This window comes from Ictidomys tridecemlineatus, chromosome 1 (assembly GCF_052094955.1).
Source record: "Ictidomys tridecemlineatus isolate mIctTri1 chromosome 1, mIctTri1.hap1, whole genome shotgun sequence".
Lineage (NCBI taxonomy): Eukaryota > Metazoa > Chordata > Mammalia > Rodentia > Sciuridae > Ictidomys > Ictidomys tridecemlineatus.
In genome coordinates, this window is record NC_135477.1 from 238,744,053 (window position 1) to 238,760,206 (window position 16,154).

General features: G+C 31.0%; 1 protein-coding gene and 1 non-coding gene across 2 annotated transcripts; one reads left to right on the forward strand and one right to left on the reverse strand.

Moving 5' to 3' along the window:
* Positions 1-201: 201 nt before the first annotated feature.
* On the forward strand, positions 202-308 carry LOC120885937 (U6 spliceosomal RNA). Its single transcript, XR_005728733.1, has one exon. It is a non-coding gene; the product is annotated as a U6 spliceosomal RNA (small nuclear RNA).
* Positions 309-14,398: 14,090 nt separating this feature from the next.
* LOC101970547 (isopentenyl-diphosphate Delta-isomerase 1) lies at positions 14,399-15,159 on the reverse strand. The gene has a single exon (XM_005325665.5). It carries the CDS (start codon positions 15,089-15,091, stop codon positions 14,408-14,410), a length of 684 nt encoding a protein of 227 aa, XP_005325722.1. The 5' UTR covers positions 15,092-15,159; the 3' UTR covers positions 14,399-14,407.
* Between the last annotated feature and the right edge of the window lie 995 nt (positions 15,160-16,154).

Below are 16,154 nucleotides of genomic sequence, written 5' to 3' on the forward strand. Positions count from 1 at the left end.
AATCTGAGTGTAAATTTAATGCAACTCAAGCAACATCAAGCTATATCACATTATTTGCATATCATTACCAAAAATAATTTTACAGATTGGAAAATAATATTAGCTTTTGAGCATTAAGAAACCTAACTTTTCCCCACAGGATTTGAGTGTATAGAGCAGAATATTTAACTGCTTAAAACACCTTTAAGAAAAGTTCAACAGCTGCTTAATTCAGCAGCATATATACTAAAATTGGAGTGACACAGAGAAGACTAGCATGGTCCCCACACACAGATGACACATAAATTCGTGAAGTGTTCCCTATTTAAAAAAGAAAAAGAAAAGTTCAACAAAACCAATGGAGTAAAAAGGCAAAAGTTTTGGCATTTGTAAAATATAATAGTTGTCCATATAAGCTAAGTATTCATTTGATCCTTGACTAAAGAATTTAGTATTATTGTTTGAATATAAGATGTCCCTCTATAATTCCTGTTAATGCAGGAAGATTCATAGATTGGATTGTGAGAGCTATAACTTAATCAGTCCTTCCTAGTTTGAATGAAATGACTGGGTGGTAAATGTAAAGAGGTGGTATGTGGTAGGTGGAGGTGGGTCACTGGGCAATGTGACCCTGGAAGGGTGTACATTCCAGAGATCCCTCCCTGACATCTGCCTCTTGACTCTTCCATGAACTAAGCAACTTTCCTCTGCTGGCTTCTCCTCCCATCATGTGCCACGTGAGCAGAACATAGAGCCTTCCATCTAAGGACTGAGATATTTGAAACCATAAACACCCAATAAACTTATCCTCCTCTAAGTTGTTCTTGAGGGGTATTTTGATTACAGTGATGCAAAAATTAACTAAATCTTGGAGAAAGAAAAATTACTGCATTTTCCCAACATTTTCAGTGTTAGCAGCCATCAGATGTGAAGTTTTGAGAGAATTTTGGTAATTTCCAGATATAGAGGCAGATAGAGACTGCAAAATTAATGAAACCCCTGTTAATCTTTTGTAATGTTGCAGTATGATCCTATTTGTAAGGAATATATTTTTGACAAAAGGAAATCATAAAATAAATGTTTCATCTGATTGTAATAGTTTCCACGATTTGATTAAAGTGTTCTTCAGAATTAGTCTATGATTACTCAAGATTTGCTCTAATTTATAGTAAATTTGAATGTGCTGTGAATAAAAGAGTCACGAGTCGCGTCACATTTGTATCCTTACTAGCTTCATTCTTAGTAAATAGATAAACATGGATGATATTGGTTGAAAATGGCAGGACAAATCTGGATATCTAGTCATATCTCATGGTTGAAAAGGATGCAGTTTGTTCTTTTCTTTTGCTTGCTTTCTTTTCACATTCAGTGCTGAGGGTTCAACCCACAGCTTCAGCTTGCAAAGAATGTGCTGTAGAACTGAACTGTACCTCCAGTGCAGTTTTATTGATTTTAAAAGCATCTTTTTAATTTTCTGGTAAAGAGTATCATCACTTATTAGTGTTTTAGATGAGGTTTCTGTTTGTTTGATTGTTTTAGAAATTATATTTTAAACTTTATTTTTTTTACAAATATTTCGGTCTTCCTATCAAAACTACACTAAGGTTTCATCTCACTATAATCAGGATAGCAATTATCAAGAACCTGAAAAATAGTAAATGCTGATGAGGATATAAGGGTAAATGGTTCATTCTTACATTGCTGGTGGGACTGAATATTAATTAGTACACTCTCTATGAAAAGCAGTGTGGAGATTCCTAAAAAAAAAAAAAAAAAAATAGGAGTGGAACCACCATAAGACACAGCTAACCCATGCCTTGGTAATACCAAGAGAGCTTACCTAAAAGAGGTTAAATCACCATAACTACAGAGATATAGCTACTTCAATGCTATGGCAGCATAATTCACACTAGCCAAATTATGGAATCAGCTCAGATGCCCACTAATAGATGATGGGACAAAAAATAACTTAGTTGTACATAATGTAATTTTACTCTGCTGTAAAGAAGAATGAAATAATGGCATTTGCTTGTAAATGAATGGAAATGGAGGAAATCTGTCTAAGTCAAAGAAGTGACACAGAAAATCAAGTGTCAAATGTTTTGTCTCATCTGTGGAACTTAGAGCAAAATATAGAAAAAAGGCCCTGGGAAAGGGGACAGGATATCATACAGATACAGAGGAGATTAATGGAGTAGAAGAAGGAGAGTGAGAGGAAGTTAGGAAAGAAATGAAATGGGGGGCTGGGGATGTGGCTCAGGTGGTGGCGCGCTCGCCTGGCATGCGTGCGGCCCGGGTTCGATCCTCAGCACCACATACCAACAAAGATGTTGTGTCAGCCGAGAACTAGAAAATAAATAATAAAAATTCTCTCTCTCTCACTCTCCTCTCTCACTCTCTCTTTAAAAAAAAAAAAGAAATCAAATGGGAAGAAATAGAAATTAATTTAACAAAATCATGTTAAAGACACATATAAATACATTAAATGGAATTTAATAAATAAATAAAGGAGTGAAAGGAAGATCAATAGAGTAAAGGAGGGATTAAAGTGAGAGGGAGGAGGAGAGGGAAAAGGGGGTAATAGGAATTAGAATCACATTTCTTGTATGTATTGTGTTTTCAAAATGAAACCAAATAGTACTTGCTCTAATAAAAAACAATTAAAAGTAGGAAAAAAGTCAGTATGATTTGTCTTTATGGGGTATAAAGATTAAAGATTTATTAGAAAACCAATTATTTCAGAACCCAAAGCATTTATCTCATAACCTTATAGTGATTACAAATAATATTATTAAAACCATCGCATGCAATTTACACATGCAATATAGTCCTTACCAAACCCTCAGTAAAAACAAAAATTGCATTTTATATAAACTGTTTCAAATATATGGAAAATAGAAAATGCTTGAAAGTTCAATCCAAGAAGATATCATTTGCATGATTTTCTGATTTGTACATTAGGTGTTCCCCCAAAACTCACGTGTGAGACAGTGCAGGAATATCCAGTGGTAAAATGAGCAGATTATGAGAGCTATATCCTAATCAGTGGATTAATTCATCATGGGTTAATAATTTGAATGTAATAATGGGTGCTGACTTTAGGCAGGATGTCAGTGAGTGTGTGCTGGGACTTTCCCTCACAAGTAATTTCATGATATCCAAACAAGACACCCACACACATAACTCTTTGCAAGATAGTTTCACTTATAAAAACAGAGACAAATGACTTTAGACAAAGCCTTAGGAAATCGGTTTTACCAATGTTTTTAGGAATTAATGTTACTTAATTAAATAAGTAGGTTTAATTCTACAATTTTGAGGATAATTAACATAAATAAATATATGAATACAGTTCACATACTAACAGATTAAAAATAAAACAATATGATATTGTGACCGTAATACAAAATAATTCTCAAATTATAGTAACAATTCTGGATAAATGAAACAATGGTAAAATAAAGTGCAAAGAAATATATTTATTTACTTATTTAGTGAAAATCAACTTTTGAAAAAAAAAGTATAAACCAGTAAGTTAAATTGATATGAATGCTTATATTAATTGATGGAATGGAAAAACCTCTGGAAACAATGAAACCTTGGAATTCAAATAAAGAGAGATAATAGGCAATAGGCAAGAAATATTTTAGATTTAATAAGTATTCATTGAGAAAAGAAAACAATTATGTGAGCACAATAATGGAAAAAATTACTCTACTTGGATTAGCACAATAAACATAAATAAAAACTCTTGTAAATGAAAATCTATTAGGATCATCTTTTAATCAGATTGGGAAATTTACCAAAGCAAAACAAGAGGTCCTTTGATACAATACTGTAAACAAAGTATAAAAGCAGATAATAAACTTTATAATTAACAGAATCTTAAGAATTAGAATATACAATTTATTTTAGAAAATTATTAAAATAAAACAAACAACCCTACTAAACTGACAAATGATTTGGTTAAAAAAAGCATAGTAAATAAAAATACTGCATACTCTTACCCAGAGAAGGATAAAGCAAAGAACATGAACAAATGATACTTCATAAAAAGGATTATCTATATCAATAGCCATAAACTTCTAGTAGACAATGTTATGGCATTCACAAAATTTGAACTGTATTTTGTCCCTCTTGTTATTTTTGTATAATAATTTCAATTCTAAAAATTTGTATTTACAAGAATACACATATGAAAAAAATATATGTGTGTATAAATATTAACATATAGAGAGAGCATATCTATGGTAGTTTTGTTTTAAAATATCTGAAAATAGCATTAATTTTTATGAATTATGAGAGTAGTTAAAATATTCAATAAGTGAATCTAAATGTATAATATACAACATTTCAGGAATAAAATTCAGTAAAATATGAAAACAGGTTACCACTGAGAAGTAAGGGTGTTCAGGAAATTAGAAGATTAATTTATACAAGAAATTCCAGTTTCTAATATACCTACTTCTACATTGTTGGAATATTTATAATAAAATAGAATTTATATACGAATTTTTAATAAATTTATCCCTGCATTAATTACACCATCACTTAACTATATATTTCAATCTATTAACTATATAACTGTATTAAGCCTGTATTTGGCCAACTTTAAGATTAGCTAAACTTGTAACTGTTTTAGCAGAATTAATATGGGAAGATGTCAGTGGCCTATTTTGAGGAATATTTTCTTTTAAATCACAGAATTGTCACTTATTTTCATGTAAAGATTTTCAAGAATGAAATTAATGAGATTGCATGGGAATCTTATTGAGCTTTTCTAGGGAAATTTGTCCTCATTTCAATATCAATAATACATACTACATTTCTCCCTAATAAAATTTCTGTAGATATGGTTACTATATTAGTGTTATATAAATGCTGGAGATATATAGAAGAATTGTGTTTAGAGAATGCCATATTTTAGCATGAATTATTTTCACATCCATGAATTTGTATATGAATTTTTATGTAAAAAATCTTTTTTTGTGTGTGTGTCATTTGCCAAAAGCTTATTATTTTTAATTTATATATAGATATATTTAACAAAAATGATATTTTGGCATCTATTTTACTTTTGCTTTTTTGAAGTTTGTTCCCCCTACCTCAACAAAGGGAAAAAATATCAATTCTTTTCAAACATATAAAATGAAAAAATTTTAAAAAGTATATATAACCTCAACTCATAAAGAAACTCGTATATTAGTGACTGTTGTATTCTGCTACCTTTCCTATCCTCCACTATCCCCCCTCCCCTCCCCTCCCATCTTCTCTCTCTACCACATCTACTGTAATTCATTTCCCTCCATGTTTGTTATCCCATTCCCCTCACAACCTCTTATATGTAATTTTGTATAGCAATGAGGGTCTCTCTCCATTTCCATGCAATTTCCCTTTTTTTTCTCCCTTTCCCTCCCACCTCATGTCTCTGTTTAATGTTAATCTTTTCTTCCTGCTCTTCCTCCCTGCTCTGTTCTTAGTTGCTCTCATTATATCAAAGAAGACATTTGGTATTTGTTTTTTAGGAATTGGCTAGCTTCACTAAGCATAATCTGCTCTAGTGCCATCCATTTCCCTGCAAATTCCGTGATTTTGTCATTTTTTAGTGCTGCATAATACTCCATGGTGTATAAATGCCACATTTTTTTATCCATTCATCTATTGAAGGGCATCTGGGTTGATTCCACAGTCTAGCAATTGTGAATTGTGCTGCTATGAACATTGATGTGGCAGTATCCCTGTAGTGCGCTCTTTTAAGGTCTTCAGAGAATAGTCCAAGAAGGGCAATAGCTGGGTCAAATGGTGGTTCCATTCCTAGCTTTCCCAGGAATCTCCATACCGCTTTCCAAATTGGCCGCACCCATTTGCAGTCCCACCAGCAGTGTACAAGAGTACCCTTTTCCCCACATCCTCGCCAGCACTCATTGTTGTTTGACTTCATCATGGCTGCCAATCTTACTGGGGTGAGATGGTATCTTAGGGTGGTTTTGATTTGCATTTCCTTGACTGCTAGAGATGGTGAGCATTTTTTCATGTACTTGTTGATTGATTGTATGTCCTCCTAATATGGCAGTATGTAAAAATGTGGATGTGTAACCGATGTGATTCTGCAATCTGTATTTGGGGTAAAAATGGGAGTTCATAACCCACTTGATTCTAATGTATGAAATATGATATGTCAAGAGCTTTGCAATGTTGTGAACAACCAATAAAAAAAAGAAACTCGTATATAATTACACATCATTTGTCTTGAATTTAGGTAGCATATATTAATGTTGAATATATGCAACTGCAAACCTACAAAATACCATATAAATATATTCCCATGCAATTCATACATATATACACCAACACATACATAAACACAGACAAAATGTATGTATTTAAGAAACATCTTTATATTTATGTTTAGAAAATTGCCATCATCTCGCATATAATATTGGGTGACTAAAGTTATTTCAGTTTGCAATGAACTTTATTTTTGTTTCTGTTTATGAGATATATTTTATGAGATCATTATTGGTGGGTGTATTTCCTCCTACATTACTGCATATTTAAATTGAAATTTACACAAGTACAAATAATATTATGATGGGAATAATTGTAAATCTCTCATTATGAAATTGTGAAACAAAGCTTTAACTTATTTAGTAATTTAGTAAAGAAAAAGTTGAATAGCCTTCATTCTTTGTTAATTCCTAGGGGTTTTATGTTTTGTGAGACTCATGAATGAATTATGTTTATTGAGTATACAATTACTGGTTGTAGTGGTGTCAAGAAAAGCTCCTGATGGTTATAGTAATACGAACTCATCGAACTGTAATGTGTATCGATAAAATACCTATCCCTGCCAAGTAATCATCTTAGATTTCTTAAATAAACATCCCACCCAGAAACTTAGAATAGAATGCATTGACTCCTTTTTACTTAAGTTAAAAAAAAAAAGCTTCTCTTCTAAATTTATTACCAGCATGGTTTAAATGTTAGAATTAATGGATGTGGAGCAATAATTTCAATGAGAAAACTTCAGCTGTTTCTCTTTTGGGGGTGAAGCTGAAAATCTGTTGGAATTTGAGATTTTCTACCTGAAAAGAACATGATCATTAACAAGATTTTTATTTATAAACTTACAGAAAACTTATAGAACTTCTTTGTCATAGATTTATAGGCAAATGTTATTTTTCTACTTTTTATGCTGTATGCAGTAATGCTAAACTGTATTTTCTTTCAAAAATACTGAATTGTTCATGAAATATACTTTCTATTACATGAAACTGTATTTGACTATAAAATGTAGTGCTTTTTTGCTTGTATTTTTAATTTTTAGGGGGTTGTAGTTGGGCACAATACTTTTATTTTCTTTATTTATTTTTATGTGGGGCTGAGCATTGAACCCAGCACCTCCTACAAGCGTTCTACCACTGAGTCACTACCACAATCCCTAAAATGTAGATTTAATCATGGTATTTGACAGGAATTTTCTAGATGTGTATCTTTTGTATTAAAGTTATAATAGGTTCTAAAAATAAAATGGAAGTTTGCTTGATTTTATAAAATATAGAAATATTTTATATCCATTTCATTTTGGTTAAAATGTAGTATAAATATGCATATAAAATAACATTTCTTAAAAATCTTTGATATAAAAATGCATCTGTACCTGAGAGTTTTGAATAAGGAATTATGAAAAGTAATTATCTTCAAATTGTTTTTCTTGAATTTTTTTCCTTGATTTGCATCTTCCTCACTCCTTGCTTCTTTCTTTCTTTTTTTTTCTTCGTGTCTTTTGCCAAAAGCTTATTATTTTTAATTTGTATATATCTATATATATTTAACAAAAATGATATTTTTGAATTTATTTGACTTTTACCTTTTTGTAGTTTGTTCCCCTTACCTCAACAAGGGAAAAAAATAACAATTCTTTTTAAACTTATAAAATGAATATGTTTTGTGTAGTAACCACTTTTGTAATACTATCTTAAATTTTCCCTCTGTATTCAATTCCCTTCATTCTTCTTGCATGCCTAATTTCTTACAGTTTGCTATTTTATAATTTAGCATAAACCCATTGGAATGGAAAGAGATATAAATGAAAATAAATAGTTTTATATGTATTTTGAGAATTTGAAGAAAACTATGCTCATTTCACCATTTCACATGCCTTACAATGAATTATAATTAGTGCATACAATTTATAATAAATTTTATTTGCAATTGTATTTAAAACCTCATCTTCATAATTTATAAACTGTATGCAGAATAGATCAAATTAACCCCTCATGCAGTGATTAAAACCTTATCTGCCTGTCTTCACTGTTTAAGAATCATAATATAGCCTCCATGGTTATAAACACTCCTCTAAAAATTAGTTTGACTAATGTGCACTTTTATTTTGTTTATAAAAGTCTATGTGCAGCTGCCATTGAAAGATTTGAATGTTCTGACAATATTTGCTGAAACTGGAAATTAAGCAAAGTAATAAAAATGATTCCCCAGGGAGATATAGAAAGGCAGAGACCACTAAGTAAACATATTTCATCTGAAGTTTAACTAAATCTGTTTAGCTTATTTTGCACAAATTATCCCATTTAAAATAATACCTATGAAAAGATATTATAACATTTAACAAAATAATTATTCAGAGACAAAGATCAACACTTTTGCCTTTTCTTTATCTCTTGGTGTAGGAAACACTTATAGTAATAAATTTCTACAAAGAAAACAGATACAGAATACTTCCTTCACAAGGGTCCTTTTGGCTATTCTTTGAGACCCACTCACTTCCCTTGTTTTTCCTCTCCTTAATGACTAGTACTCATTTGTCTATTCTGCTTTCTATATTTTTTTCATTTGGGGAATTTTGTTAAAACATAAACATATATATATAGTCTGCAGATTTTTTAGACTAAATTTTACTTCTCGCTCTTATTCTCCTATGATCAATCTAAGTTGTTGTAATATAAATAGTTCATTTTTAAATTCCTGAGTAGTATTCCATTGTGTTTCTTTACCATGGATTATATTGATTCAATTTATCACTTTGTTGATGTATTTTTGATGTTTTTGGTTTTTGGACATTGCTAATAGAGCTTATATGGACATTTGTGTACAGATTTTCATGAGAACCTAATTTCTTATTTCTCTGTAATAATATTCAAAATTTGTTGTAATCACTGAAGATGAACTATAAATATTATGTGGATAACACTACAATTTTCACAAAGTATAGAGTAATATTCACAGGGGATTTATTCCTAGAGGCCTAGTGATGAGTTATATATTAGAGAGTATCAATTCTTATGCATACTATGAGTTTCTATATATATTTGAACCTATGATAAAGTTGAACTTATAAATTTGGCATAGGAAGCAATTTATAATTATAACTAATAATAAAATAGACCAATTATTACAATACACAGTAAAAATAGTTATGTGACTGTAGACTCTATACTCACCCTTTTTCTTATGATTATGTGAGACAATATCTAAAGGAAGAAATTTATATGATTCCATTTAGCATATCTGAATTTCCAGCATTTTTATGTTTGCATTTTGAAGCCATTGTTAAGTAAAATAAGAATTATTTAATCACAAGCATTGTAAGGCCACAACAGTCGAACTGATGACTGACAAAACTATTAAACATCTTAGAGATAGATAGTGTATACAGTGTGGATATCCTGAACAAAGGAATGGTTTATATCCCATCTGAGGCAGAGTGGGAAAATATGAAATTTCATAATGCTACTCAGAAATGTACACAATTTAAACATTAAGAATTATTTTGGTAATTTTTCATTTAATATTTTGACCTCAGTTGGCTGAAACCACAGAAATTGAAATGTAAATAAAGATACCATTGTATATTAAGTAGAAATACATGCACATGTTTATCAAAAAGCCTATACAAGAATGTTTATTGCAGTAGTATTCAAAGTAGGCAGAAACTCAAAAACAGCACAAAGTTATGTTTGTGCTGCAAAAGTCATCTTTGGTGAGAGAATTCGGGATAGTTTTATCCATCAAAGACACTGATTACAAAGGAAGGCAAAGACAGTACTTCAGGAACTTTAATGATATTCTGCTTCTTCTTGAGTGTTGTTGTACTCATTGTCTGATAACTCATGCACCTCTGAAAATTGTACTAAAACCAAGTTTCCGCCCTTTCCTCTGGTGTGTGCTTGCCACCATAAAGTGTTGCTCTCTACATTATCAAGTAATTGCCCCACTCCTCTTTAGCAGTGAGTTATAGGTTTCTTGACACAGATGGGTTTGAATTCAAAGTCCCAGAGCATCTTTCACCGTTTGCATTTTCTTTCTCCCTCAAGACACTGCCACATTTGTAACATCTCAGTGCCTTAGTCTAGTGCTCATTAAAAAGCCTTCTCTCCAGAGTTTAGGAACATATATCCAAAGGACAACTGCAATTATTGACATGATGTGGCTTCTTTCATGAGCTTTATTGCTTGCTGAATTGCCTTCAGTGGAGCGTGAGTTTAATTACTGAGACTAGATACCTATTGAAGGACAGTGACTGTTGTTTCATCCAGTGTAGCTGGTCCCCTCACAGGTTAGAGGGGTGAGAAGGATATTTTTTCCTAAATGATTTTGGAGCCTTCCTTTTCTGGACATTTTCAAGAGGAATTCTGATCCATCTTCTCAGCTCTTATAACACACACAATTATATACAGTTCATTCTTTTTCAAATATTGCCTAGCATATTACCCCATTTATCAGGTAAGAGGCATAATGATACACAATTTACATGTAGAATCTAGTGATTATATTAAGCCTATGAATTAATGTCCATATTTGTCTCATTTAATAATAGAAGAGATACAAACAATATTAGATCATTCCCCAAAGAATCAATCATGTCTTGTCTTCACCTTGCCTCTGTTATTTCATTCTGTATCAAAAAGACCAAGCTCTGCCCACCTGCAGTGCCATTTGGTCACAGTTAGTTCTTGTCAGGTTGCCCTTCTCATCTTACTCAGGAATTGCAATGATGAGGTAAAGGGGGAATGTTAATAAGATTCATAGCAATTTCATGGAAGAATATCAGAAAAGCAATTGAAATGCTCAAGCGTCTTTCTAATTTCTAGAGCATCTTGGAGGTGGCTGTACGTTAGAAAGGACAATCCACGATTTCCAAGTGCCTGTGCACATCTTTAGCTACCGTTATAATTATTCAGTTGATCCAGGTATACCTGGAAGTTTTCAATAATTTCTCACAAAGATTCAACGTAATTTTTTTCTGCCAAACAGCCTATGCTAATGATATAGAGTAAACTTGCCAAGGATATGTGGGCATTCCCTGCCCTATAGGCAATGAAATTTTAAAAATACAGCAATAGTTTATTAGGCCTCAGGAAGTAATAATAATAATAAAATGATAAATAATAACAGCAGTAATAATAATATAACAATAAGGAGAAAGAGAGTGAAAGAAATAATTCTTTGTGTTATGCACACTTTTAAGCACTTTATATTAATTATCTCATGGCATTCTATACAATAGCATATGAGAGGAGAACTTTTCACATGCATTTTGAATGGATCAAGTACTGGAATGTTAAGGAAGGTCAGTTATTTGATATGGGACCCATATGTATTGATGGAATGGAACCTCTGAAATAGTCAAATAAGCATTTCCTCCTTTTAATTGATTACCCACTGTGTTTTGTTACAGTACAGAAAACTGCCTAACATAAACATGTTCAAAGTGGCAAGCCCCATCTTATGATACTATGCATCAAGGAGGTAAAGGTAGTAAGAGGCAGGCTACTTGGGTTGCCTTGAGGGAAGTGCTAACATTATCCCAGTTATAATAGAGAAAGGAACACCATATTATTCATTATGAAAAAGATGGCATTTAGGACTCTGTTACAAATAGCTGTATTTCAACTTCAGCTAATGCAGCCATACTTTAGAGAAACTATATAAATTCTGCTGAGATCGCACTTTTTGGGATAGATAGACAGATAAATACATTTTCTTTTATCTTTTTTTTTTTTAGTGTCTTACTATGTTGCCAGGGCTGGTGATGAACTTGTAAAATAAACACATTTTAACATTGGCCTGTATATTGTTGTCTTAATGGAAAGAGAAAGAAATTTAAATACTCTGTCAAGATGAAACCAATAAGATTTGCTGACATGATGAGAGAGAAGGAAAATTAATGAAGAGTCCACAATCTTGAAATTGTTGATTGGGTGAATGATGATACCATTAAGTAAAACAGGAAGCATGAAAGTGGATCAGGACTATGGGAAGGAAGATGATGACTTCAGTTTTTGTTGAATTAAATTGAATCGCTGATGAAACATTTAAAATTGGCTACCCCATGTAGGGGAAATTGAGTCTGTTCAGAAAGTGAAACATATTCTTTATGAGCATAATATCTTTTCTTCCAAAAATTTTTAAGCCATTAGGGAAAGTTATGCATATAAAATAAAGTCATAATGCAGTATTTAGGGTTCCCATTTGTAATGGATGATGATTTTTTTTTTGGTTTGTTTTGTTTTTGTTTTTCATTTACCACATATGGAAAATATCCTTGAAGAGGGAAATGACATTTTTATGTATTCTGTACATTTTCTAGTTTAACCATTATAAACCAAGTGTCAGAGTGACTGCATGACAGGCTTTCATATTGCATCATTATCTAGAGATGGCTCAGTCCTCTATACCTCAGCCTCATCTGCTTACTCATTATAAATAAAAATGTGAATGAAGCGTAAATTCCATATTTTCTCCCCTTTGATTCTTAATTCTCATGAACTGTTTGGGAACTTTTTACAAACTAAAATCCTCATAAATTTGTATCAAAAATTTAGAAAGCATTTAATTTAATTTGTGCTTTGAGTTATAAAAATAGATTTTTTTGTTTTTAATTCTGATTTTATGTGACAGAATGTGTGAAAATAAATTTCATCATGACTTCTTTTTATATTAATGGCTTTGAAAATTTTCACTACTAAAAACTAGAAAATGAGCATCTGTATTTTTTTATTTATGTCCTTTTTTATTATTATTTTAAAATTATTATTTTTTTATTTCTTACTGTTCTGATTTTTGCCCCAGGTATAAATAAACAGTTGTGAATCTATTGAGTCTTTGGGTGATTGACCTAGTGATTTTCTGACAGACAGGTCACTGAATATCCAGTAATTACCTTATTCATACTTGAAGATTGCATTATCTCAAATTGCCTGGAATGATATAAGTTTACAAAATTTGCTCTGAGAGTTCACCTTCATTGTAAAGTGATCCTCTTTCTCCCTATGCTACATTATCTTGTAAGAAGGAATCCAGAGAGTCTCCGTCTATTATTTTTCCCATTTCTTTCATTTTTATTCTCTGTGGCCCTTAAGCAGCTCTAAGAAGGTAGATGTGTTTGATGCCTACATTGTTTATCTTACTATTTGTCAGTGTAGAAACACAAAATAAAGAAGAGGTTTTCAGAGTCTCTCAACAAAGTTATACCTGTCCTTCACAACCGGATTCTTCAAGTTAGCTTTGACTATGAAATAAAAGTTATTAAAGTCAAAATGCTACAAGATTAGTTTTCAACTTTATTCTGCTGAATCTTCAATAACAGAATCAATATTATATATTTCCCTAGAACTAGATAAAGAGGAAACCAAACATTTACAAATTAACTTTGTTTTTCCATTTTTATGTTTACTTGATATTTATTTGTGAAGATCTTACTTTGGTTCATTGAACAAGCAGAAGTTAACTAAATTGGGGGAAAATAAGATACACAAATTAGGAACATTAATTATTGTCTGTGTTGTAGAAAAAAATAATGTTTTAAGGTTAATTCAACTTCAAAAAGCTTAAAGAAATATTCGGAATTTATTTTACTGTTTACTCAGGAATTACAATAAATACATGTATGAATAAGTTTAACACATAAATTTAATATTTTGATAAGTTTTAATCTAATTGTCTTTTAAACTATAAAAATAAATTAAAAATTGCTTTAATGGTCTTGCATTGTAATAAATTAGTGGCACATTAATTTTTTTATATATAAATGAGCATTTAGCTACTTTATTATTTATATATATATATAATATATGTTTTATATATATAATATACAATATGTATGTATTGCAGTACTTTTATTTTTTTTTTCAATTTGTTATAACCATGTATTTGGACAGTTCATGTTTTATTTGCTCTCTCATTTTACAATTCTCTCATAAATGTTTTTTACAAATAACAGTGCATGTAGATTGGGTGTGTAACAAAATTATATGCCAACTGAATTTTATTCCCACACACAAACTCTGGTTGTAATGTATCCAAATATCATAAAAGTTGTCCTAATGGGGAATCCAATTTTAAAACAACAATAAAACCATCCTAAGTTTACTAGGTAAGGAAATTTTTCAATAATCATTCATTTACACATTCACAGTCTATGAATTTTCTCATGGTCAACAAACTGATTCAAATGATTCAGGTTATCCCACCATTTAAAGAGAAATGTGTCCACAATAATTTGAAACCATGGAGTAACCTTAATTTCACCAGTGGTTGCTTTTTTCATAAGTTCTTTTAGTTCTTCCTTGGACACATAAAAGTAGCTTTTAATTTCATTGGGATCTGGATTCAAAGTTACATTCTTCTTCATAAACAAAATATAATCAATTTCATGTTCACCCCAGATACCATCAGATTGTGCCTTGTAGTGAATTCGTGTTAGATAATTCATTTCTTCTGGAGGAACCTCTTCCAAAGGAATTCCTAATTCAGCTTTCAAACGCCTCTGTGCTGCTCGCCTTACACCAATGGCACCATTTTCTTCCAGCTCCCTTGGATTACTTAATGGATGACTACAACAAGTGTTGGTAAAACAACCTGGAAAGGTAATTTTAGCATCTGATCTCTGCTGTATCAGAAGCTTATTTTCACTGCTAAATAAGAACAAACTAAAAGCACGATGTAATGATCCTTTGTCAATGTTTTCATTCAAGTGGCAATTCTTCTTGGTGTCAGCCCCAATTTTATTATCATTTTCATCAATAAGAATACACATCTCTGCAAGGAGTTGGACTTGTTTCTCATCTAGATGATTGGTCTTTATTTCAGGCATTGTTACAAATTGTCTGATCTGTCCTAAAACACTCAGGCCGGAGATGCGAGCCGGCCCAGGAGCGCGCCCCTTTTTTGTTGCAGTACTTTTAATTGAACTCAGAGTCTAATGTATAATGGGCAAGCACTATACCACTGAACTACAACCATAGCCCATATTACATATATTATTTAAATTCTTAAGCTGCTATTTTCATTATAAAACATATTTGTATCTGTGGACATAATGTATACTACACTTACTATAAATTTTCTTAAAGTTTAAAATAATATAATTTCTCTATGAAAATATATTATTAATAATCCATTGAAACAACCTCTAAACATGGAGTATACTTTTATAAATACCAACTTAAATATTATAACATTAAATCTCGATATTCTTAAACATTTTTACTTCAAATATTCTAATTTTTAAATAATTGTTTCATCTTCTCTGTCACTTAATGATGTATATAAAGCAATTTCACATGTTTATATTGTATAATTTTCTATTTATTTTTTCATCTTAGTCAATTCACTTTATTGCTTTCACTTGGGAAAAAATGTAACTTTAATCATTAAAATAAATTGTGATCACAAAATGGTAAAAATAATTGTTTATTTTGAAGAATTAAATTACAATTAGAAAGGAATAAAACTTTAAAAGATAGTTAACAAATGTGAATGTTTACCTGTATACATTAAGATCAGTGACCAAAAGTTTCCAATTCAATAGAAAAACAAGTTCAATGAAGTAATATTACCTTAATTATTCTCTAGAGGACCATAAAGCTAAATTCTAATGAGGACTCAGATATTTGGAAAATGTCAGCCATATAGTATAAAATGAACATTGATTTTTACATATTCTTTTTTTTCCCCTGAAGCTTCTATAAGATACATTTCAAAATAAATAAATGAAAACTCAGAAATTTAAACAAAAAAGAGGAAAGGAAGCTAAATAAAAGGAGCAAAGATAAAACCTTTGGTATTAGTTATGCAGCCCGTCTGGTAAACAGCCATTCTGAATGAGCAATAGAAGAGACTGAAAGAATTTCTGACATAGACAAGCTTACATAATT